At 39.4% G+C, this 25,829-nt stretch overlaps 1 protein-coding gene across 7 annotated transcripts in view; it reads left to right on the top strand.

Annotated features, from left to right (window-relative positions):
- fermt2 (FERM domain containing kindlin 2) overlaps nt 1-25,829 on the top strand; it is a 148,253-nt gene that overhangs the window by 74,712 nt on the left and 47,712 nt on the right. For 4 of the 7 annotated variants that reach the window (XM_043697668.1, XM_043697665.1, XM_043697667.1 and 1 more), the window contains exons 5-8: nt 17,861-17,893; nt 18,097-18,322; nt 18,425-18,527; nt 19,127-19,234. In XM_043697668.1, coding sequence (XP_043553603.1) covers nt 17,861-17,893; nt 18,097-18,322; nt 18,425-18,527; nt 19,127-19,234 — 470 coding nt within the window. The remainder of the gene's footprint in view (nt 1-17,860; nt 17,894-18,096; nt 18,323-18,424; nt 18,528-19,126; nt 19,235-25,829) is intronic. The other 3 variants (XM_043697670.1, XM_043697669.1, XM_043697671.1) reach the window with 1 other exon arrangement.

Below are 25,829 nucleotides of genomic sequence, written 5' to 3'. Positions count from 1 at the left end.
TCCTCCTGGGAGCAGATACGGAGGAGGCGGAGGAATTGGGAATATGGGATGGCATTTTTGCAGGAGGTAGGGTGGGAAGAGGTGTAATCCAGGTAGCTGTGGGAGTTGGTGGGTTTGTAGAAAATGTCAGTGTCAAGTCTGTCGTCACTGATGGAGATGGAGAGGTCCAGGAAGGGGAGCCAGGTGTCGGAGATGGTCCAGGTAAATTTAAGGTCAGGGTGGAATGTGTTGGTGAAGTTGATGAATTGCTCAACCTCCTCGCGGGAGCATGAAGTGGCGCCAATGCAGTCATCAGTGTAGCGGAGGAAGAGGTGGGGAGTGGTGCCGGTGTAATTACGGAAGATCAACTGCTCTACGTAGCCAACAAAGAGACAGGCATAGCTGGGGCCCATACGTGTGCCCATGGCTACCCCTTTGGTCTGGAGAAAGTGGGAGGATTCAAAGGAGAAATTGTTAAGGGTGAGGACCAGTGCTGGGTATTCCTCAGGCAGTTGAGAGTGCTTTAACGTGGTTGATAACGTTTGGAAATTTTTCAGCAACCTTAGATGAGACTCGCATGATCTGGTGTCATGGACTGCTGGTCCTAGGGGATGAGGAAGTCTTACATTGACTCCATCATGTTCAAAGCATCCCCCAGGTCTCTGTGCAAAGTAAATGTTCATTTTCTTGGTGTCTGTTATGTCCAGGTAAAGATTAGGAACTGGGTAGAGCAGCTTTGGTTGACTATATATATCTTTGTGCTTTTGGTGGGGTGGAAGGGATGCCTGTAAATTCTGGGACACATTCTGGCTAAATGGCGAGTTATTCCCAGAAACTGGCTTCCCAAGAAGCACTTAAAGTTTCATGTGCCTTGCTAGAAGATATTATTTCCTCAAAGCTGAGTAATTTTTATGATACTTATTTTCCCTTCTGTATTCCAGTTGTTAACAAAGTTTAATATTGCACTATATAACATAAGCTAATGGTAGTCATAGAGTAGCTGGAGCCATGTGTGTTGTTGTGAGCGAAGCTCATTCTTGATTTCAGCTATAACATTTCAACAATATCAAACTATATGAAAATTCCACAAGGCCTGAAATTTAAATTTAGAACACTTTGTATTGTAAATATTTTAAAAACAGAACCATCTTGTGTAGAATGATAGAATCAAGGCTGTAGATCTTGGCTACGTTGCTTGATGGTATAGTGTGACTGTGCTTCACAATTAAAATCCAATTCTGGTTTATAAATGTCATCATTAAGGAATGTGTATGTCTGTAATTGATGTCTCAGAAGGAAGGAATTAAGTTGATTTGTTTATGGGGATGTGTCTGAAAACATTTTTTGCAGCCAGAATCTGTGAAGAAATATTTAATAAAAGCAGAAGTTGTTGCAAGTGTATAGCAGCTCTGAGGAATACATTGGAAAATACATGTTACTTGGCAGAAGAAAATTGAGTTGGAAACCAGCTCGAGTTTTGGAGCTGTAATCACATTGTATGGGCTAATTTGATTAATTGCAGAACTCCTTAACTTCACTCAGGAGGCAACTCTGGCTTCGGGAGCTGCCAGCTGCACTTGGTAATACAACATGTCAATAGTAGGCACAGTCATTGCATCATTGCTGCCTCAGAAAGGTGAGTCTTGTCTTTACGTTGGGAAGGAACATGGAGCTGGGATAAGGTGGGGGATTAGGTTCTGTTGGGCAGGTGGTGGGGAAGGATGGATGTCTTGTGGGGTGACCCCAGTATTTAAAGGGCTCCCCTTTCTATCAGGTGTCTCCCTTCCTTCATTCCTTTCTTCATGTAGGCATTTCAAAGCAGGATGATCACTCCTCCCAACTGCACACATCAGCCATATTTTTGTATTGGCAGCATATTGGGAGGGTCACTTGAGTTTTATTTATATATGTTGGTGAATTGATTCTAGCACCTCTCCACCCTCTGTATTATGGTGATGAGCTGTAAGATGCACTTAAAAGTTATGGGCTGGGGACTTACTTTACATAACCTCTATCCCTGCCAAGAACATCCTGGCAGCGCATGTAATATCCAGTCCATTGTGTATCGGTCCTAAACGTGAGGTGAGAAATGGCGGAGTCCCTTGTTAGAAGTTAGCAAAATTTGAAGCCTTTTATTTGTACTGCTGCAATTTTAAACGGGAAGAAGTTGCCTTCTTCCATAAACGCATTTCAAAATTAATCAGTATGGGTGAAAATATACCCAGTTTGTTCAAGAGAACTTATTACTGACAAATCTTGCCCAAATTCTCAGAATAAACTTTAAAAATTTTAATTTTTAAACCAAAACGTTAGTTTATTACTGAATAATGGTCTTCTCCACATGCCAATGACGACAGTGTATCTATAAAGTGGTTGGGTTTTATTTTCTTCAGCCTCTTGGACAAGTTGGGCCAAAGGGCCTGTTTCTGTGCTGTATACCTCTGACTCAATAACTGTTCTTCAAAACTACATATAAAATATGTACCTTAGTGCTAACATTACATGATGGTGACGATCTCTTCTAATATTAGAACAGTATATTTTATATATTTGCATGTTTTGTTTTGCTAAATTCGATAATAATCATAAGATGAAGGCCTGCACTAATGGTTTGCAAGTTTTGGTCATCCCTGAAAACTTTTAGAACTGTTATTTAAAAGGCTGCATTAGGAAATATATCAAATCTCATTACTAATGCTTTGTGTATCCACTCACGTGATATTACGTAATTGCTAGAGACCAGACTGTGTGGTTCTTTTTTTTTCTTCCATATATAGTATACGAAGTGAATTGCAGAAAAAACAATAAGCTAATTTAACCCAGTATCATTCAAGCTATAGAATGAATAATTTCTTTTTCTTTTACTGACCATCAATTGCAGGACACATTGTTTTTGACAAAATTAAACTGAGTTATTTTAAACTACATGGAGTTTAATTGTTGAGTTTCAATAATGGACCTTCAATAAGACAGTGTAAGATGCATACTTTGAAAAGGTTTGGATGTTAACATCTCAGAATTGAAAATGCTTTGTCAGTAATTAATTGCTAAACATTTTGTGTCTTTTAAAACTCCAGTTAAATTCTTGAAATTTATTGTAAATCCAGTCCACTTCTTTCAATAAAGACTTGCTAATCATTGTTGCTGAGGGTTCATTCACATTCATATCTTAAGTTTTTATGTATTCTTCCTAGTGGAGATTCTATATAAAAACAAGCTGATGGTGGATTTTGGAATTTCTCATAGCGTAGAATTGAAGACTGGTGGGAATCACTATTGGGTACTATGTGTAGTGATGGTAGAACGTATACCGGAAGAGTTAGGGCATGGAAATTAATAGGGCAGCACTGAAATCTGTGTTGCTCTCTTCATTTCCAGGTCTGTCGCTAATAGTTGTTTGAAGTTGCTGTCAGAGAACTTCTGAGAAAATGTCTGATCGCTGTTCATGGGATGTGCACTTGACTCCAACTTCTTGTTAATGGTTAAAGAAGTTTTTTGAGAGGGCTTTGCAATTCTATTCTGGTTATAGTCCTAGGCAATACTCCTGGAACTATTGATTTGCCCATGGAGCTGTTTTCCTGGAACTAGTAAACAGGTGTCAGCACAGATGTGTTGTGACTGCAGGATGTAAAAATCTCTGGGTACCAATGTGAACCAGAACAAACATGACTGCAGCTCAAGGAACTTCTGCTTAGTATTTGAATTGCAGTTATTGCAATACATCAAAGAGAGGGAAAGTTACCTGGATATTTAGTCCAGGAGGCAGTCACGCCCCTTAGAATAACCACCTTCACAATCGACTATACCACCATTTTGGTGTCTTCTGCAAACTTACTAACCATGCCTCCTAAATTCTTATACAAATTATTTATATGAACTGAAGAAGAACTTTCAAGTGGGATGAGACAGGATCCTAATGGTTGTGATCTGCTCACAGAGTATGAGCACTAGGAGGATAAGTTTTTAAAAAGCAGAACCTCAAATGTAATAATCTTTGGGCTATTACCAAATCCACAAGGAAATAGCAATAATGTAAGCAAGAGAGATGAATGTGTGGCTTAAAGGTTGGTGTGGGGGCAATGGGTTTTGATTCCTAGGACACTGACACCAATAATGGAAAAAGTGGTAACTGTTTGGATGGCCTGTACCTGAACAAAGCTGGGTCCAGTTTTCCTACTGGATTGTATAACTAGGTCATGTCAGAATGATGGCAGTCTACTTGAGCATGCCTGTTTGTGGACTGTCTTGTCTCACTTATGAGAAGTTAAATATATTTGTTGACCTAATATTGAAAGTTTAAACTCACCTCAGTTATCTGACTGACGACAATTTATTGAATATTTTGTTTTACTGGGTGGAAGCATAGTCTCTCAGGGATTGAGGTGAGTTTAAAATTCAATGCCTATCAATGAAAGCTCAGGCCCAAATTAACACTGCACTAATGGCGTCCAAGCACATCTATAGTTCCACACACCGAAGTTAGTTGATAAATCGAACTCCTTTAGACCTGAAGGAACAGACTTGTTAGCACAGGAACTGCCTGGTGAAACTTCATGCCTTAAAGTTAGTGAGATACAAACTGGAAAGAAAATTGCAAGCACTACTTTAAAAATTCCATTAGTTGCTGATGCGAACTTGAAGGCACGTAAGTCTTCTGGACATGGATAAATGGAGAACGTTTCTGTGGGACACTCCCGCAGATTATGGATGGATGGATATTACTGTTTAGTTATTTGGAAGACTCTTAACTGTAATGGATTGCCCCTCAAAAAAAGGTCTAGTTCCTTGTTAGGTTTATGGGCCTGGAAATAGTTTCATGTATCCTTTATTAAATGCCAGTATGAGAACCTTGCAGCAGAAACATTACTAGAAATTGAACAATAAAGAGCTATTGGGACCATCTGGTGTTTATTGACTGTACATAGAATAGTACAGCTCAGTACAAGCCCTTTGGCCCTCGATGTTGTGCTGACCTTTTTATCCTTCTCTAAGATCAAATTAACCTACGTACTCTACATTTTACTGTCATTCATGTGCCTATCCAAGAGTTATTTAAATGTCCCTAATGTATTAATATTTTAACTCTAATGAAAAATAGTTTGTCATTTTTGTATATGCAATTCCTGCAATCTGTATTCAAATCGTGCTTGTAATTAATGTGCAACATGAATATTTTTTATTATGTTGACTTGAAAGAAATAAGGAGTATTCAATCTGACTCAGTGATACAAAATTGAAAGCTACTTTGTTTTGCTGCAACTTTTCACAGAACATACTGTCTATATAAAGTTCAGTTTATTGCCTAGAGCCTTCTAATCAACAAGAATGAATCACAGAATTGTGCAGCACGGTTCCTTTTGATTTTCAGAGTTTCAGACTTCACTGATGCTCCTACTGCCTGCCAACTGAGAGCTATCAGGGACAGTTGTGTGTACACCAGCAGCCACAGTGTGGATAAAGTTCTTCTGGATTCCTTTCCAATCATCTGAAGAAGTTACAGTGGCTAGCTTGAGTGAGTGGTCAATAATTTGGAATAGGTGTATAATGTGGGAAGATATGCGAGACTATAGAAGCTCCCATGCAGAGAGACCAGTGTATCCTTCAGATGGTTTAGAAAATCTTTGCAGGTGTATCAAGTGATTAGGAAGGCGAATGAACTGTTAGCCTTTACTTCCAGGACAATGAAGTAAAAAAGTAGAGAACTTTTGTTGAAACTGTACAGGGCAATTTGCACTTAGAGTACTGTGTGCCATTTTGCTCTCCGTGCTTAAGGACAGACATTCTTGCATTGAAAGCAGTTCCGAGAAAGTTCTCTAATGATTCCTGGAATGAAGTGATTTTTTTAATGAGGAAAAGTTGGGCCCATATGCTTGCTAGAATTTAGAATGTAAACAACCCTTTTGAAACTTGGGGTAGATGCTGAGAGAGTTTTGCCCCTCATGAGGGAATCTAGAACTAGGAGACACAGTTCAAAAATAAGGAGACTCCCATTTGAGATTGGGTGAGGTTGAATTTCTTCTGAGGGCTGTTAGTCTTTGAAATTCTATTCCACTGTTAACCTTGGACAGTGGTTTATTTAATATATTCACGACCACTGAGTTAGGATCCTCCTATGATCAGAACAAAGTTGAATTTAAAAGGAGAAATGACATTCAGTTATACCAACTATATAAATCTATGCCCGAAACCAGTCAAACCGGTTCCTGAAGTAATGAATAGTGAGTTTATTGCAAACAGAACTTATTCATACAACCATGTACAGTTTATTATTGACAAAAGATTCAAACTATTAAGCTATATACAACTACCCTTCTTGAAAGCTAACCCACTATCACCCTTGCTTCCCAAGTGTGATGTGGGAAATAATAAAAACTCTGCAGAGTGTTATCCTAAAAGTACTTTAACCAAGTAACAATTAAATTTAGAGAAAATGATTATGCCCAGATTGTGTCCTATAGCTAACGTCACTTTGCATACAAACTGTTGGCACTGCGATATCTTCCTGAGTTGGTTATGTCTGGCTGAATTAACTTTCCTGGGTTCAGTATGGAGTTTTCGCATTCCCTTTCAGCAAGTCCCACTTACACAGCACGGTGGTTCAGTGATTAACACTGCTGACTCACGGCACCAGCGACCCAGGTGCAATTCAGCCTCTGGCAACTGTCTATGTGGCGACTGCATGTTTGCCCTGTGTCTGTGTGGGTTTCCCCCAGGTGCTCCAGTTTTGTCCTGCAATCGAAAAATATGCAGATTAATTGGATTGGCAAAGCTAAATTGTCCAGGAATGTGCAGATTATGTGGATTATCCATGGGAAAAGCAGAGTTATAGAGTAAGGGGGATGAGTCTGATGGGGATGCTCTTCAGAGAGTCGGTGTGGACTAGTTGGGCCGAATGGCCTGTTCCCACACTGTAGGGATTCTATGGATGCAGCGATGAGCTTTTGCAGTTGAGTGTCGTGCTGGAAAAGCACAGCACATCCTGTTCGGCTTATGATCGAAACATTGATTTCCCTGGTCCTCGGATGCTGCCTGACCTGCTTTTCCAGCACTATGCTCTGGACTCTGATCTCCAGCATCTGCAGTCCTCGCTTTCTTCTTCTGATTAGCTTTTGCAGACTGTTTTGAACTCTCAACTTTGAAAGGGGTTTCAGAAAGAGGGCACGAAAGTTCTTGATTCTTAGGCAAATTATCTCCTTCTTCCTGACTGTTCAAATCCAGTAGCTTTATTACATCCACAAGCTGGACTCTGTGACTTTTCACTGGAAGTGTTACAGATGTGACATCTCCAGTCAAGCAGTTTGTGTTCTTTTTGTTTTTTGCGAATGAAGCAACTGTTTCCAGTATCCTTGACTTTAGTAAGTATTCTTTAGAAAAAGTTCAAGATTAATATATAATCTTTGTCCTGTCAGTGACATTTCAAATTCATTTTTTAGCTGCCTTGAATATGTGAAGATGATGTTTTGAGTTAGACTTCATTGTAGATCAAAAGATATGTCTATGTTAATGGTGCACAGGCAAGGAACTGGAATTAAGACCACATTCAGACCGCCTTTGATTTGGTTGAATAGCAGAGCGGTTTTAGTGAGTTGAATTGCCTGCTTTTTTTATTCTTGCCATTCTGCTCAATTGTGTCTGCGTTGTCCATTTGATAGAGCTGTCTATCCTATAAACGCCTATTCTTTGTACATTACCCTCCAACTTTAACATATATTGTCATCCAAGGATCCTAACAGCATTGTTGGAGTACCTTCACTTCATGAACATCGGGGATTCAAAAAGAAAGCTGACTTCTCAAAGACAATCTGGAATGGGCAATCAATGTTGATTTTTCAACTTGGGAATTAATTTTTCAGGAATGGAATTTGAAATTACAGTGGAAGCTGCTTCCAAAACCCTTTGAACTTAGTACATTCCATGTCATCAATATCATGAACAGAATTTCTTTAAGTTCTGTTAACGCTGTGTCCTCTGTTCGCCAACCCATGTGTCACTTGAAACAGTTTATCCTTGTTCTTGTTGAAATATATGACTATGCTACTTTCAAAATGAAAATGTTTTGAAGATTCTGAAACATCTCAAATGGAAAAATAAGTTAAGAACAAGCAAAATGGAGCCACGTGAGACACTTTTTCTTTGCAAGTGTATAGGTTGAAGATTTTTGTGAATGAAAACTTCCATATATCTGTCCTTCATGACCTGTTTTGTAGTCACTGGACATTTTAGACAATGTAGTTTGTCTGAAATGTTAAACTTGCTCGGCCACTTCGGAAATTGTCAACTATATATGTATGAAGCAAAATTTTGGCAAAGTAAGGATACAAAATGGGTCTCCAAATTTGTGCAAATTTATTGAGTTCCTTGGGGATCAGAAACTGCAAAAAATAGTAACATAGCAACTAATGTCGAATGAGGAGGGACAGTGGATTTGGAAAAGACAGCTTGGAAATTCCAGAACATGTTGAAAAATGTCTCTTTGTGGGCAACAAAATGAAAATTAAGCAAATGTGTTGGAAAAAAAATGTACTGCAGACAACTTCTGGATTGGTGGTGAAATTATAAAAGATGAAGCTAAAAGAGACAAATATGTACTTGATGTTAAATTTCTCCAACCAGTACTGAACACTTAAAGCTAGGGGGATGCTGTCTTTATAACAAAGTTTGATCATTGCGTCTTGTGGTAAATGCTTCAAGGACAAAGTCCAATTGGTTGACATTTTCATACACCAACTTCAGCCCTTTACCACAAATGCACCGTAGCAGCCATGTATACCATCTTGAAGAAGCACTGCAGTAACTTACGACTGCTCCTTCATCAGTAGCTTTCAAACCTCAAATCTGTACTACCTGGAAGGACAAAGGTTGTAGCCCCCACATGGAAATGGCCACTAATCGCAAATTCCCTTCAAGCCACATACCTTCATGACTTAAAATTATTTTGACTACCTTTACTACTACTGGCTCAAAATCCTGGAATTCCCAAGGATGGTAGCATTTCAAGAAAGCAACTCCTAGCTACCTTATCCAAAAAATTAGGGATGAACAATAATTACTTGCCCAACGACTGATGCTCACATCCTACTAACAACCATTTTTTTTTAAATGCCGCAGTCATATATAATCAGTGCTCAATCTGACCATCAAGGCACTGAAGTAGCAGAAGCAATGTAGTTAATAACCACAGGCTTATCTAATGCCTGAAGCAGTGGTATTCACTGTACCCCTTACTTTTCTTACCTGTGGACTGCTCATTAATCCTCATTCTCCATTTCCCTCCCAAATGTCCACAGTGCAGCCCACATCATTTCCTCCCACCAGTTCTCACTTGCAATGATGGTTCAGAAAACAGAAACAGCACACAAGAGGGAGAATCAGTGAATGGGAGACACATGGCACGGTGAGGATCACAGGAAGCAATTTCATGAGCATCTCCAAGATTTGCCAGTATATTTGCAGGACTCATGAGATCTGACCATTGCGGATATAAGGTTGGTGGCCATGAGTGTTTGTTTGGCTGTGCAAATGATTTGATGAGGTTATGGGTGTCCAACACATGTATTGAACTGAGCTGGTATCCCACTGAACAGAAACAGTCTTCTATCCTCCATCTTTTCCTGCTTTGGGAGATGGCAATCCAACTTCAGCTCAGCCCTTCAGCCACCATAAAAATAGCATAGATTAGCAGTTCAAGCAGGAAGTGAGATTGCAACAACAGGAGCTGGCCTGTCTAGTTCTTCTGCCTGAATAAAAGCTTGATCCCAAGTCTCCAATAAGGCATAGTAACTATTACGTCTTATTGACCACTTTGTTGAACTGTCCTGCTACCTTCAACAATTTGGGCACATATACCTCCAGATCTGTAGATCTGTCTGCTCCTGCATTCCTTTTGGAATTGTATCCTTGTATTTTGTGGTGCTTTCAATCAAAATGTATCACTTTACATTTCTTTACATTAGATTTTGCAGCCTTCTGCCTAATCCATAAACCTGACTGTGTCCTTTTAAAATCTATCCCTATCAAGTTCAAGATACTTGCAGCTCATCTAAAATTTTGAATTGTGTTCTCTACACCCAAGTCAAGGTTACTAATGTAGATAAAGAAAATTTGCACGTTGTCATACTAATGTCCTCTGAAGAACCCCACAGCTAATCTTCCCAGTCTGATTTACTACTACTTTGTTTCCTGTCATTTGACTGACTTTATATCCAAGTCACCACTGCTCGTTATACTCCATGGACCTCAACTTTTCTGATTAACCTATAATGTGGCACTACTTTAGAATGCCTTCTGGGTTTTTAGATGTCTGTGTATGCCACACCAGCTCTTTCCCTTTGCTGCATCTAAAATCTCAAATTGTTACTTAAAACATGATTTCAATCCATGCTGGTTTTCTTAAATAAGATGACCCTGGATGAAACAATCCAGGTGGGTTAACTTCCTTCCTGATCCATAACTATAACCTTGGATGTCCTAAATATTTAAAATTACTACTGTGTTTGGATGTTCCCCTGTTTAGGTCATACAAAAGTCAGATGGTAGCTTTATCGTGTGATTTTTTTTTAAAATCTAGTTTTCAAAAGTTCCTTCTGTCATTTAACTCATTAATATTAATTTCATCTGTTAAATTTTGAAGCCAACTGTTTGCTTAACACCGGCACTTGAATTTCCTTACAGGTTTTGCAGGAATTTTTTTTTCTAAGTACAGTAATCATGTTGCAATGGTAGTAAACAGTTCAGTAGTGCTGCTTCTTATTCAAAGAACAGAACCTTGCAGTAAACCAGTTTGAATTCGGGGGTATTTAATAGTGAGTTTGTTGCACAAAAGCTGATTGTGCAAATAGAGTAAGGTGTGAGCAATTTGCCATCTACTCTAAACACAGATGAAGGGCAGGCTTGAATCTTCTGAATTCTGAACCATGTTTGTTAGCATGCAGGTATGGGAATGTTTTTAGGATTTAATGTTCAAATAAAGTCAACTTTCACGTTCCACACAATGTAATCAAGATTTTAAATGAGAGAGAAGAAAGGTAACGGGTATTTTTCTTTAATGGTTTTCAAGCTTTGACATCCTGCTCCTCAGATGCTGCCTGAACTGCTGTGCTTTTCCAGCACCACTCTAATCTAGAATCTGGTTTCCAGCATCTGCAGTCCTTGTTTTTACCTATGTTGCCTATGTTATGCTGCCTTCCCCAGCTGTGCAAAGATGTCTGTCTCCAGTTAATTCACTTTGGTTGTTTGGGAAGAGGAAATTGGAGAAAGCTTGCATGCAATTATGTAATTAATTACAAAATAAGTTGCAAGAGAGTCTGTGGAGAAAGATGAATGGTAATTGGAGGGAATAATTTTTTTGCCTTCAAGATCAAGATTTAGTACTGGAAATTCTATCCAAAATGTGAAATAAAATTTAATTTTATTCATATAGTCATTCTAGACAATCAACCTTCTGAGCAGATTCTGTGGCCCAGAATTAGAAGTAGACCTGGCTTTATAATCCCAATCTTCAAAAGCTGCTGCCCACGAGTTGGATATTTGGTCATTGTGAAAGTTGTGCCAATCGGCAGGAAGACCGTACATGTGTTCCTTGATGTGGGTTGGGGAGAAAATCTGCCTGGAGAAGCATATTAAATTTAAAAGTAAAGATTTAAGCAAAAACATTTTTCCTAATTTCACAACCTCCTTCCTCAGCTCACTCTTTGAATGATTTTTCAAAAAAAAATTAACACCGGTACTTGAATTTTTTTACAGGTTTTACAGGAATTTTTTTTATAAATACAGTAATCATGTTGCGATGGTAGTAAACAGTTCAGTAGTGTTGCTTCTTATTCAAAGAACAAAACCTTGCAGTAAACCAGTCCATTCTCCCAGATTCCATTCCATTCTCCCTGTTCCCCCACCTCCGTTGCTTATGTTCTGATGAGACCAGCATTGACAAGGGAATCTCTGAAATGTCCATCTTCTTCCTCAACCAAGGATTCCCCAGCACTGTTGTTGATAGGGCTCTTAACTGGGTCCGGCCCATCTCCCGCACTTCTGCTCTCACCCCCTCTCTTCCCTCCTGCAACAGCAATAGGGTTCCCCATGTCCTTTAACTCCTCCTCCCATTCCACCAAGGACAGCAGGTCCTTGGCCTCCTCCATCGCCAGACCTTGGCCACACGACGCCTGGAGGAAGAGCGTCTCATCTTCCGCCTAGTTATCTTAGCCTGCTTGGCACACCAGTCTCATTCCTGAAGAAGGACTTATGCCAGAAACGTCGATTCTCCTGCTCCTCGGATGCTGCCTGGCTTGCTGCGCTTTTCCAGCACCACACTTTTCAACTCTGGTCTCTAGCATCCGCAGTCCTCGCTTTCTCCTTCCCCATGTCCTTATCTACCATCCCACCAGCATCTACAAGATGATCAACAGCTGCCATTTATGCCACCTCCAGCAAGATATCACCACCAGACACAGACCCCCTCCAGTCTCCCCTTGTCTGCCTTCCACAGGAACTGTTCCATCTGGGACCCCATGATCCACACTTCCGTCATTCCTAACATCCCCCACAACACCTTTTCCTGCAATCATCGAAGATGTAACACCTGACCATTTACCTCTTCCCTCCTCAGTATTCAAGGTCCCAAACAAACATTCCAGGTGAAGCAGGACTTTCAGGACTTGCACTTCTCACAATCTGGTCTACGGCATTCGCTGCTCACAATGTGCTCTCCTCTACACCAGGGAAATGAAGCAGTTGCCCAATCTGTGCTTCGCAGAACACCTATATTCTGCCTGCAAAAAAAGGACCCTGAGCTTCCAGTTGCCTGCCACTTTAACACGCCACCCTGTTCCCAATAGCAAGCATCTGTCTGTACTTACTAGAGTACTTCACTGCAGTACTCTAGTGAAGCTCAGTGCAAGCTGAAAGAACAGTACCTCATATTCCATTTGGGTCCCCTGCAGCCTCCTGGACTCCATGTCGAATTTAATAATTTTAGGGCCTGAACTCCTCCATGTCCTAGCCCCCTATCACCAGGCCTTGTTATCACATAGTCTGCCATTACAGAGAAACCTCGATTATCCAGCATTCAATGAGCTGAATTTTGGATTATCCGAAGAAGATTGCAAGTTCCCAAAACTTGGCTAAACTGTGTTATCCAGCATTCGATTATCCAAAAATTCGATTATCTGAACAAAATACTCCCTGCCCGTGTCATTCAGATAATCTAGGTTCCTCAGTACACACTACCTATTCTTAGCCATTTTCAGCTATTCACCCTGCTAGTCAGATCATTATCAACTCCTTTGTCTGTCCAGCTGTAGTTCTCTTTCTTTGGGCTCTATCTATAACTATTGTTTACTACTTACCCCTCCCTCCATTCTATTTTCTGCAAATAAACCACCATTTTCCTAGCTACCATCAGTTTTAAGGAACGGTCACCGGACCCGAAACATAAACTTTTATTTCTCTTCACAGATGCTGCCAGACCTGCTGAGCTTTTCCAGCAACTTCTGTTTTTGTTCTTTGGTGAACAACAGTGATTTTGTCAATGTAATAGTGGACATTATAGACATTTAAGTAAAGAGGTACATTTTTTTTCCTTGTGGCTTTTTTCATTCCTTGTTCTGATACCGACGTGGCTGGCTAGGCCAGCATTTATTGACCATCCCTAATTACCCTTGAAAAAGTGGTGATAAGCTGCCTTCTAGAACTGCAGCAGTCCTTGGTTTGGTGGCACCCAAGGTGCGTTAAGGAGAGAGCTCCAAGGATTCTACTCCGTGACAGTGAAAGACCACTAATTTTGTTCCAAGTCAGGGTGATGAGTGATTTGGAGGGATTCTTGTAGCTGGTGGTGTTCCCATATATCTTCCTTCCTTGTCCTTCTATGGGTTTAGAAAATGCTATCTTGGTAACTTGCTGCCACTGTGCATTGATGGCAGGGGGAATGAATGTTGAAAGTTAGATAAGGTGCCACTTGAGTGGATGTTTTGTCCTGGATGGTGTCAAGCTTCTTGACTATTGTTCAAGCTGCAATCAGCCAGATCTATGGAGAGTATTCCATCACACACACAGATTGTGCTGATGGTTTCAAGGAATCATGCAGTGCGTTACTTGCCACAAAAGCTACAGCCTCTGTAACTAGAGTATTTATAAGATGGTCCAATTCACTTTCTGATCAATGACTACCTTTACATTTGAGACTTCTAGACACTACTTGATATGTTTGTCAATGAATTTATGCTCATGTATATACAAATTTCACAGTTAACTGTCCTGATGGGCACCCAACGCACAGCCTCCTTTCCCACCAGGGATACGGGACACCCAACTAAAAGATCCCTGCAGGTATCTTGCAGCCGTATCTGTTGGTGTTCCCTAGCTGCCTAGAGGAATATCTGGGCTGACTATCTAAAAGAAATACACAGAACAGACTTGCTCTCTCCTGGTCTAATTTTTGAGCTCTTGGTTCCACACTCCAGGGATTCCAAAACCTTGCTTCCATGGAAGCAGCTGGTTACCAGGAGCTGCCCCATATGAATCATTGCTCGGCCACAATCCTGACTGTGAAAATTTGAGATGCCGGGTTCATGATTGGGACTTATGATTCCTGACAAATTCTGGCATTTTCACCATGGTAGATATGGCTTCGAAAGATTTAAAGAAAAGTAATTATTTGAACTTTAAATCCTGGTTTATGTTAAAGCCAATAAAGGCAAAATGTCCTTGTCTAAATGAAATATAAGTAACAAGATTTAAACTCCATTGTGTCCTGGGGAGCCCTTCTGAAAGGCCCACATAAATTGCATATTTTGGTGTTACTCTATTTAAATTGCATGCTTGAGCTCCACAGTCACACTATTTCATTTGAAATTGGTAAACGTCAATACGGTATAATTTGCATTTTTATAAGCTTCAAAGCAAAACAGCCCAAGCGCTTCTCAGAAACAGTGACAAAGCCTGACATCAGATAACAAGGGGATATATTAGGGCAGATTAATGTAACAATATTAGGGTTGATATCTACGTATTCTTCACAGAAGGGAGTCAGCAACCATGTTGGTGAAAGCAGTTTTTGTTAACTGCATATACTGTACAATAGAAGCTTAAACAGGACTTTCCATGTATGGGCTCCACATCCATGAATTTTGACATCATTGATGCATGCAAGCAATACAGCTGTTAAATTTCTATGTTGCAATGATCAACAGCTTCGTCAAAGGAACATAGTTGTCAATGGTGAGGTAATTAAAGTTGGGATGCACCCAAGGCCAGAATTGAAAGAGTGCATCGATTGCTCAGAGTCCAGGTCTACAGAACTATCTCCTAAGAATAATGCAGTTTCTGCAATGACCGCTCGATTATCAGTTTTTGGTGAGGGAAATTAGACCAATTTAGGGGATACTGTAGCATAACTTGGGCTTTTTACAGGGCAGTTGTTGTGAGACTTTCATTTTAACCTTGACTGGGTATGATATTAGAATTTGTACACATAATCTTCATGTGATATTGTTTTTGATGGAGTTGGTATCTCCTACTAGAACTGGGGAATAACACAAAGATGCTTTAACCATTCATGTACTGATACTACCACTCTAGACTATTTATCTGAATAAAGGCTGACTCTATACTTTATACCAGTAAGAAGCAGAAAATGACATTGGTTCTTTCCAATAATTGAAGTTTTTAACTGGCGTTCTGGCACTGGTAATCAAAGCTCTTTATCTACTTAAGCAAATCTGCGATGTTCTGCTTTGTGTAAGAAAAGATAATGGAATGAACCTCTTGTTTGAAGATAGCAAATTTTAAGCTGACACTGGTTCTCCTCTAATGATAAAATGCACTCCGAGTGCAATGTTCTAATTAATTAGTGTGCAAGAGTTGATGAAGAGTGCACTAGATTAAAAGTTTTGCATGCGGTGCAACCAATGGCATTGGTCAAAGATGAGTCAGTCAAAGGTGTTGCTACTTGTGGGCAAAAGAACTGCAGTAAAAAATCTGACACATGATTACTGTCATATGAAAGGCAAACACTGGTAGAGTTATTAAACTGATTCCTGTAACCTCTGCAAAAGTACAAGATTTGCCCAAACATTGACTTGATAACTGTTATTCAGACATTGGTGGTATTGGTGTTGTAATAAGCATACTATTTGTCTTTTCACATTGCTGACCAAAGTAGTCTCACCAGATTTCTGAGATACTTTCTCTCCAGCCCCCTGCAATGACCACAAGAAATTGGGTCAGGAATCTATCCCTATTAAATTTTCATTGACACTCAGTCACTCCAGATGATTCATGTGAAAGCAAAGGTGATCCTAAAGGACTAAGAATCTCAAATGGTCAACATACAATTTGCAATAGAGGTAGTCATAGGGAAAAAAACAGTACTGAAATTCTTCAGAGTTAACCTGGTGAGGGCCCTCTGTAGCATGTGCATCAGAACAACACTAAAGCAAAGTGATATAGATAATGGCAATCTAAATAAAAATAGAATGCTGGAAACACGAGATTATTCTGGCAGTATTTATGAAAAGAGTTCATATGTCATGCCTGTAGTCATTTATCAGTTCTGGTACCATTGCTTCCCCTGCTCCACTATAATGACAGATCTTAATATCAAAAAATTAGATTAACGAGTAGGAAACTTATTAATAGGAACAATGGAATCTCAAAGGAATTTCCCCTCTGGGAACATGATGGTCATACACAACAAAGACCTTACTGATCAAATAAGGTATACCAATGAAGATTACTGCCCCTCAGATGTACAGGATCAATGCACTAGTAGCGATTTGGTTATAGCATTATATTAGTTACATATTTTTATAGAATCTTTGATAATCTTGGAGCATTTTTTAAAATTCCCAGCAAATGAAATGGAATGTTATTTTTTGAAAATAAACTTGCATTTATAATAGAAGACATTATCACTCTTAAAAATGGCTGAAATTAAAGTGGGTTTGTAACTCATTGGTAATTTGGTGAGACCACCATCTGATTGGCAGATCAACAAGATAGAGTGCATTTATGATATAAGAAGAAAAGATTTCCCAATAAAATTGTAATCAAGCCCAAATAGTCTCCTCTTCAGTTTTCCTGGGAGAAATCCTCAAATGACATTCTGCTCCTTCTGTCAAACTTCTACTGCTAAATTATATGTATTTTGAGGGAGAGAGATGAAACTTGTGAAATGTGATAATTTCTTTTGCCGTTTTCAGTTGGGTGAAATATATTTCTATTAGTCATTTAAATGTTCGTATTCAGTCCAGTATTATAATAAGTAAGTAAATAATCTAATCTAATCCACACTGTAAGTAATCTAATCTAATCTAAAAAAATAAGTCCCTGCAATAATATCAAAAAACAAGAGCAGTTCTTTTGCTGTCTTGGAGATTTTATTTCGGTCACATTGCTCACACATATTGTCTAGCTATCACTATTGTTAACAAAAACCGGCATCTCCAAATCCTCACTCATTTGGGCTTTCATCAAATAGTGGACGCATCAATTTATCTGAAAAATGTATGGCATGTGCCAAAACCAACATGTATGCCAAATAAGCCATGTTCATTTGTTAACTTCGGGATTTTGTTTTGTTTCACTGTTACAAGATTTCATAGTGTGCACTTCCTCCAGACAGTGCTGTTGTTATCTTTGACATCTGGAGGTTGACTAATTATTTTACTGTTGTTGACGATGAATCAAGCTCTGTATAAAGGAGACATGATGAATCCATGGTACCTTTAAGTTAATTTGTGTAATTGTCCTTATCACTGGCCAAGCTCTTGATGCATGTTGTTTTGCTCTGCTTGCTTACTCACTTTGCTCTGCCTGTTCACTGTGCTATGCCTTGCTTGTTCTGTGCTCTTCTTACCCTTCTCATTTCCTCTGTTTTCCTCTTCTGTAGGCTCTGATGTTCTTTATATTGGTCCATCAAAAGGTAAGCTCTCAATTTATCAAACTTCATGATTAAATGTATTGCTGTACAATACATAACTATAGGTACTTCGTGTTATGAAAAACACAAAGTAAAACAGTTGCATAAAGATTAATGTTATTGATTCTGCAGATGTGCACCTTACCAATACCCAAACTGGCAATTAACCATAAAATTATATATTTTTTCAATCTTTCTCCTTTCAGGAAGTATTTACTCAAGCCCCGGATTATATAGCAAGACAATGACACCAACATATGATTCAAGAGATGGTAGTCCACTTTCCCCGACATCAGCTTGGTTTGGTGACAGTCCTCTGTCTGAAGGCAATCCTAGTGTTCTTGCGGTGAGCCAGCCAATCACCTCTCCAGATATTTTGGCACAGCTTTTCAAACCGCAGTCTCTCCTTGATAAGGCAAAAATGAATAAAGGGTAAGTTGAGATATTTTTTGTATCTTTCTTTCAAATGCAATTTTAAGTATGAAGTTCAATCTTGTACACTCTTATTTTTAACTTCTCCATATTTTCTTTTAGATGGTTAGATTCATCAAGGTCCCTGATGGAGCAAGATGTTAAAGACAATGATGTTTTAATGCTCCGATTCAAATATTACAGTTTTTTTGATTTAAACCCAAAGGTACGAGTTTACAGAGAGACATACCATTTTGAAATTTTTTTTCTTCATGAAGTGTTTTCCAAATTTTGCAACAATATAGCAACATTTATTATTCAGTATCATTGAAAAGCCAATTATGACTAGCTTGTGCCAAATTGTGTTGCAATGTTTATGTTTAAAACCCTGAAACGTATGTAGCAACATTGCAAGTTTGATTACAACTCCATATTGAACTATGTATCAATATGCAGATTATAGTTTATTAACTCCATTATCCAGCACTTAACTATTATAACTAAGATGTGACAACTCATTTCTGGTTTTGCATAGTCTGTTTATTTAGAGTATAAATCTTTGAAATTGTAGGACAATATTTGCTGTAATTATAATCAATACTTCTATGGCGATACTGCATATAGCTTCATGGTGGCACTGCATATTACAATGGGATAACTTCAATGATTTCTATTTGAAATGCTGTTAAACTACTAATTGAGCATTTATCTATTTTAAAAAGAACAATATCTGCAGTGACAGTCTTTATTTATAGTTTCTGAATTTTTGTACTATCACACAATGTTTCTACAAAGTTGTGGTAATTCTAAACATTGATATTTCAGTATGATGCAGTGAGAATCAACCAACTTTTTGAACAAGCTAAATGGTGCATTCTTCTGGAAGAAATTGAATGCACAGAGGAGGAAATGATGATGTTTGCAGCTTTACAAGTAAGTAACAATGAACATGAAGTGAGAAAAACCCATTTCAATGAAGGTTTGTTTTAATTGCTACATTAGAAAGTTTCAGTGCTGGGATAAGTTTCCCTGAACTTTGAATGCCTTTATTGCACTAGCTGTAAACAGTTTTGGAGTTTTTGAGAAGGACAGAGACTGCAATAATGGGCACTATGCCCAGAATATCATTGGACAATTCTGCATGTTCCATTAAAGTATTTCTGAGTTCAAACATACTGCAGAATGATGAGATCAGTTTTCTATTTTTAATGTGTGCTTGAGCAAAACTGCTTTACATAATTTTCAAATGAGTAACTGATGTAACTTTTCAATTAATGTTGTTGTTAGCTTTTTGCTCTCATTACATGGAGAAATATGAATTTCAAGTAGAACATCATTTTCAGGCCGTGCAAATGGTAATAATTATTTAGACCAAAGACACAGGTCTTATCGTCTAAATAATTAATTATTTAATTAATTTGATTGTACTGCTCATCATTTAAGGTGAGATCCACACACAGTATTTAACTTAGGTTCTAGGACTGGCTACTATAGCCATATCTGTGATATTTGAACTATAACTCTTCAGTGGACTTCTGCAGTTTCATTTTCATTGCTGTACATTCTACTAACTGGAGAGTAAGGTCTTGGACTTAATTTTTGGTAACAAAGCTGGAAAGTGGTTAAGTGTCAGTGGAAGGACATTTTGCAGACAGCGATCAAAGTTCTCAACCGAGGAAAGGCTGATTTTAATACAACTTGATATGATTTGGCCAGAGTTGATCGGGAGCATATACTTTCAGGTAAACCTGTCTCAGAACAGTGGGATAAAATCAAAAAAAAAATAAGAAGAAAACATGATTAGCATGTTGCAACAAAGAAAAAGGCTGGTACCATAAAATCCTGTGAACTCTGGATATCAAAGGATATACTTCATTGGAATAAGAGAAAAAATAAGGTGTTTGGAAGATACAAAACAGCAGAAGCCCTAGAGGTCTATAGAATGTGCAAGATGGAACTTTAAGGGGAAATTAGCAGAGCTAAAAGGGGATATGAAAGTGTACTGAGGGTTAAAATAAAGGAAATCTTAAGTTATTACAGGTGAGAGGTAAGACAATATTAGAGTACAGTGCTTTAAAGACCAGAAGAAAGTGAGGACTGCAGATGCTGGAGATCAGAGTCGAGAGTGTAGTGCTGGAATGCCCAAAACATCGATTCTCCTGCTCCTCGGATGCTGTCTGACCTGCTGTGCTTTTCCAGCACCACACTCTTGACTGCTTTAAGGATCCCAGTGGTAATTTGTACATGAAGTCAGAGGATGTAGGTAGGGTTCTAAATGGATATTTTGGGTGATGCTCATGGACTGGAATGGGTAAAGGTATAGAAATCAGGGAAAAGGTTGTGATTAATTAAAGAAGTTAGCATTGACAGAAAGAAGTTCTCAGGGTCTGGCAGGGTTGAAAGTAAATACATCTTCAGGGCCGGATGAACTGTAACCCAAGATATTAAGAGAGGCAAGGGAGTAAATATTGGGGTGCTTGCAAAAAATTTAAATTCTGATCACAGGGGAGTGCTGAAGAAATGGAGGACTGTCAATGCAGTACCATATTCAAGAAGGGAGCAAGCGATAAACCAGAAAACCACAGACCATTCATTCTAACCTCAGTGGTGTGAAACTAATAGAAGCAATTCTGAGAGACAGCATTAATCTGCATCTGGAGAGGCAGGGATTAACTAAGAACAGTCGGCATGGTTTTGTTAAGGGAAGGTCATGTCTGACAAACTTGATTAGATTTTTTGAGGAGGTGACCAGGTGTGTAGATGAGGGCAATGCTTTTGATGTAGTCGACTTGAACTTCAGCAAGGCTTTTGATAAAGTCCTGCAAAGGTAAGAGCCCATGAGATCCAAGGAAATTTGAGTAATTGGATCTACAATTGGCTGGAAATGTATGGAAGCTGACTGGAAGTGTGTCCCATGGGGTGCCACAGGAGTCGGTGTTGGAGTCCTTGCTGCTGTGGTTTATGTAAATGATTTAGAATTGAATGTACTGTAGGTGGTTGATCAGTAAGTTTGCAGGTGATTTGAAAAATTGGTGTGTTGGTAGATAGTGAGGAGTATTGCCTTAGATTGCAAGAGGATATAGATGGACTGATCAGTAGCAAATGGAATTCAATCCAGATAAATGTGAGGTGATGCACTTGGTGAGGGACAAATAAAGCAAAGGAGTACATGATGAATGGTAGGACTCAGGGAAACATTGAGGAGCAGAAGGACCTCTGTGCATGTACACTATCCCCTTAAGGTATCAGGACAGGTAGACAATGTGATTTAAAAGGCCTATGTTGTACTTGCCTTTATTCGTCAAATATAGAGTTTAAGAGCAGCAAGGTTATTTTGTGAGTGTATAAACCATTGATTAAGTCACAGCTATGGCATTGTGTGCAGTTCTGGAATCCACATTATTGGAGGAATGTGATAGCAGGGTGTAGAGGAAGTTCACCAGGATATGAGGAAAAACAATGTCCACCCAGAAGGCAGTGGGAACCTGGAAACTCACTGCCTGTAAGGGTGGTAGAGGCAGAAATCCTCATAACATTTAATAAGTATTTGGGTGTGCACTTGCCAAGGCACAAACTCATTGGGCCATGGAAAATGGGATTAGAATAGTTAGGTAGATGTTTTTGACCAGTGCAGATGTGATGGACCAATGGGCATTTTCTGGCGCTGTAGATCTCTGTCTCTAAATCTGATCATGAGATTGGTTATTGATATTTAATTTTTGAAATTAGAGTATTTTCACCAATGCCAACAACACCTACTTGTTCCCTGGTATAACTGCCTTCTCTTTGCAAATCTCTCTTTCTCCTTTACTGTCATTGGTGTAAATACTGCATGTACTGCATCCGTTGCACCCGGAGTGGTCTCCTGTACATCGGGGAGACAGGATGCCTTCTTGTAGATCGTTTCAGAGAACATCTCTGGGACACCAGCACCTACCAACCCCACCGCCCTGTGGCTGAACACTTCAACTCTCCCTCCCACTCCGTCAAGGACATGCAGGTCCTGGGCTTCCACCACTGCCAAACCATTACCACCTGACCCTGGAGGAGGAACGCCTCATATTCAGTCTTGGGACCCTGCAACCACATGGGATAAATGTGGATTTCAACAGCGTCCTAACTTCCCATCACCCCACATTTATCCCAGTCTCAAGGCACCACCCTCCAGACCTGGCACCACCCTCCAGACCTGTCCATCGCTCTTCTCCCTCGCCTTCATCCACCTATCGCTTTCTCAGCTACCTTTCACAAAACGCCACCCCCTCCCATTTATCTCTCAGCCCTGACCCACAAGCATCATTCCTGATGAAGGGCTTATGCCCGAAACGTCGATTTTCCTGCTCCTTGGGTGCTGCCTGACCTGCTGTGCTTTTCCAGCACTACACACGCTACTGAAGGTGTCTGAAATTGTAGAATTAGCCAGCAAAGGATACTCTGTTTTACAAGTGTTTTATTGTACATCTATAATGTAGAACAAACATCAGTTTCCAGCTTTCCCTTCTGACATTTTCTCTGTCCAGAAGCCAATACCCTGCCAAGGATTGACTCAATTTTCATTTTATTTTGACAAAAACACTATGAACTCAACCAGTTAACAATCTGAAAAATGTTAGCCCTTGCAGTTATGGCAATAGTAATGTTTAAATGTCATACATCTCCCTGTTCATCCCCTCACTCTGCTGCAGAAGTGAAAATTTGATGTCGAATCAGTTGATTGTATCTTGTGAGAAGCAAACTAAGAGGGCTCCTGGTTTGTGTTGCTCTTTGTGAGTTGTATTTGATACATGTAGCAGCTGGTGTCTTTGTCTAGTCATGTGCAAAATATGGACGATTCCTGAAAAGATACTTATTAAATGAAACTTGTATGTTTCTTCTTGTGTCTTTCATTTAATGTGTTCCTTTATTACCCATTATTTCCACACACAAATGATTTGTACAGTTTATTATTTTGAGATTTGTTATACATGGCTTAGCAATGTTCCTGTGCTTAATTATTTTTACTGGAAAATGTACCTTGAATTTGTAGCATCAGCATCTTACCCATCATCCTGCACTTTAGAAAACAACATCCTATTAATAATAGATAAATCTAAGAGTATGGTTGTGTTGATGCCCAAATGTTTGTTAACCTGACTGACAGCAAGGTACCTGTAAGCACAGTTCATTGGCATTTGATTTTCAATTTTGGAACATCATCTTTGTGTGTATATTTAAAATTTTGTATAAATACAATTTATTTTTGCTTCCATTTTTAAGCTTTTGTCACTTAACCTTCTTTAATCTGTGTCCTTTGTTTCTCAACTCTCCTCATTTATTTAATCCCGCAGCGTCTCTAATCCTTCCAGTGAATTTTCTCTGCATCATTTCCAAAAAAATTAACTTTTTCAAGTTGTGGTGCTCAGGATTTAAACTAACAACCAAAGAATTAGAGTCAAGAGAGTGGTGCTGGAAAAGCACAGCAGGTCAGTCTGCATCTGAGGAGCAGGAGAATCAACGTTCAGGAATGAAGAGCTTACCAAAAATTAGCCTAATTTCCTTTACCTCTTTTTATAAAGTCACAAGTTCAAGTTATTAAAAATGATAAACCACGACCAAGTTGATTATCAGACTGGGTTATTGGGAAGGGATGTATCTCATGAGGTGTGCGTGTGTTTATGTGAATTGTTTTCTCTCCAAGCAACAATCTTGCACATTAGAAGTAAGGAGCAAGGATATTTGTAAAAGGATCTGGAACAGAAACTTATTTCAGCTGCTGCAGTACTTTTATCATTTTCAATACTGAAGGAATACCGTTGCTCATCTAATCAAGTGCTCAGTAGGAGCCATGAAGTAACACACATCATTTCCCTGCATCTAAATGTGATAATTTTAAGTGACTGCAGAATGTAGCAAAACAGTTTATTCAAAGAAGGAGTTAATAAATATCGAACTGGAAATGTGGAATGGTAGTTGACAAGTGTTTTGCTAACGCTTTGGTCAGTTTGCAGCTGAGAATGCTGTGTTTAGATTTGGTCACCACAAAATAAGGTAAAAATGACTTTGATAAGGAAGTGTAGAAATTATACAGATCAGATCATACTAACCCCAAATAGCTGTATACTGTATTGAGAAAGATCAGAATAATTAGAGTCAAATGTGGTAAACCCAGATGACTACTTCAAAGCAGCACAAATGGAAATCTGTGAAACTGTATTAAGAAATTTTCTCCAAAATCAACTTCATTTGTGATATTTAAACAACCAACTGAGATCATTGTGGGTTACTTTAAAAGGGTGTTTAAATAGTGTTTGGAGAGAACTCGGGTACTGATGAGATGAACTTTTGTTTTCAGTTATTTCACTTCACTGATTTTTCTTTGTATTTTACACCATAAGTGTATAATATGTGATTCACTAAATCAGCTTTTTTCAGCTAATGATGATTGAGCAAAAGCATTTCAGACTTTTTTTATCAACTAGATGTCTTACACATGTGGAAACTGAGCATCACGTTTGTCTGCAAACCAGTCTACTCTGAAATCAATACTAGTATAACTTCTGTTTTCTGATGAAGAAAATGCAACTGCGTGCCCAGAACCAGAGCATTTGGGAATAGGACATCAAGAACTAGGTTTGACCAGATAGGTAAAGATTTAGCACTGACCTCTACACACTGAAGCTAGGAGCCAACTCGAAGACACCTCCTCCTACTGCCCCCTCGACCACAACCTCACTTCCCAGTAGCAAATCATCATCTCCCAGACAGTACAAAACCTCATCACCTCAGGGAATCTCCCACACACACCTTCCAATCTCATAGTTCGGGAACCCTGCACCGCCCAGTTCTACCTCCTACCCAAGATCCACAAGCTTGATTACCCCAGCTTACCCATCGTCTCTGCCTGTTCCTGCCCTACCAAACTCATCTCCACATACCTCAATACTGTCCTATCTCCCCAGTCCAGGAACTCCCCACATGGCGCTTGGGACACCAACCATGCCATCCAAGAGTATCGTTTACCCGGGCCCCAGCACCTCATCTTCATCATGGACTTCCAGTCCCTGTACACCTCCATCCGCCGTGACGAAGACATCCAAGCCCCCTGTTTCTTCTTTCCTGACATCCCCATTAGTACCCTTCCACTGACTTCTCATTTGTTCAGCTGACCTGGTCCTCAACCTCCATAATTTCTCCTTTTGAGTCCTCCCATTTCCTACAGATAAGAGGGGTAGCCGTGGGCACCTGCATGGGCCTCAGCTATGGTTGTCTCTTTGTCGGCTACGTAGAACAGTCCATCTTCCACAGTTACACCGGAACCATTCTCCACCTTTTCCTCCACTACATTGATGACTGCGTTGGTGCCACCTCATGCTCCCATGTTGAGGTTGGACAGTTCATCACCTTCACCAGCACATTCCACCCTGACCTTAGATTCATCTGGACTATCTCAGACACCTCCCTCCCATTCCTGGACCTCTCCTTCTCGAATCAACACTGACTGACTCAACACTGACATCTTCTATAAACCCACTGACTACACCTCCTCCCA

This window comes from Chiloscyllium plagiosum, chromosome 10 (assembly GCF_004010195.1).
Source record: "Chiloscyllium plagiosum isolate BGI_BamShark_2017 chromosome 10, ASM401019v2, whole genome shotgun sequence".
Taxonomy (NCBI): Eukaryota; Metazoa; Chordata; class Chondrichthyes; order Orectolobiformes; family Hemiscylliidae; genus Chiloscyllium; species Chiloscyllium plagiosum.
The sequence above is the reverse complement of the archived record's forward strand: the minus strand, read 5'-3'. Positions and strand labels throughout refer to the sequence as shown.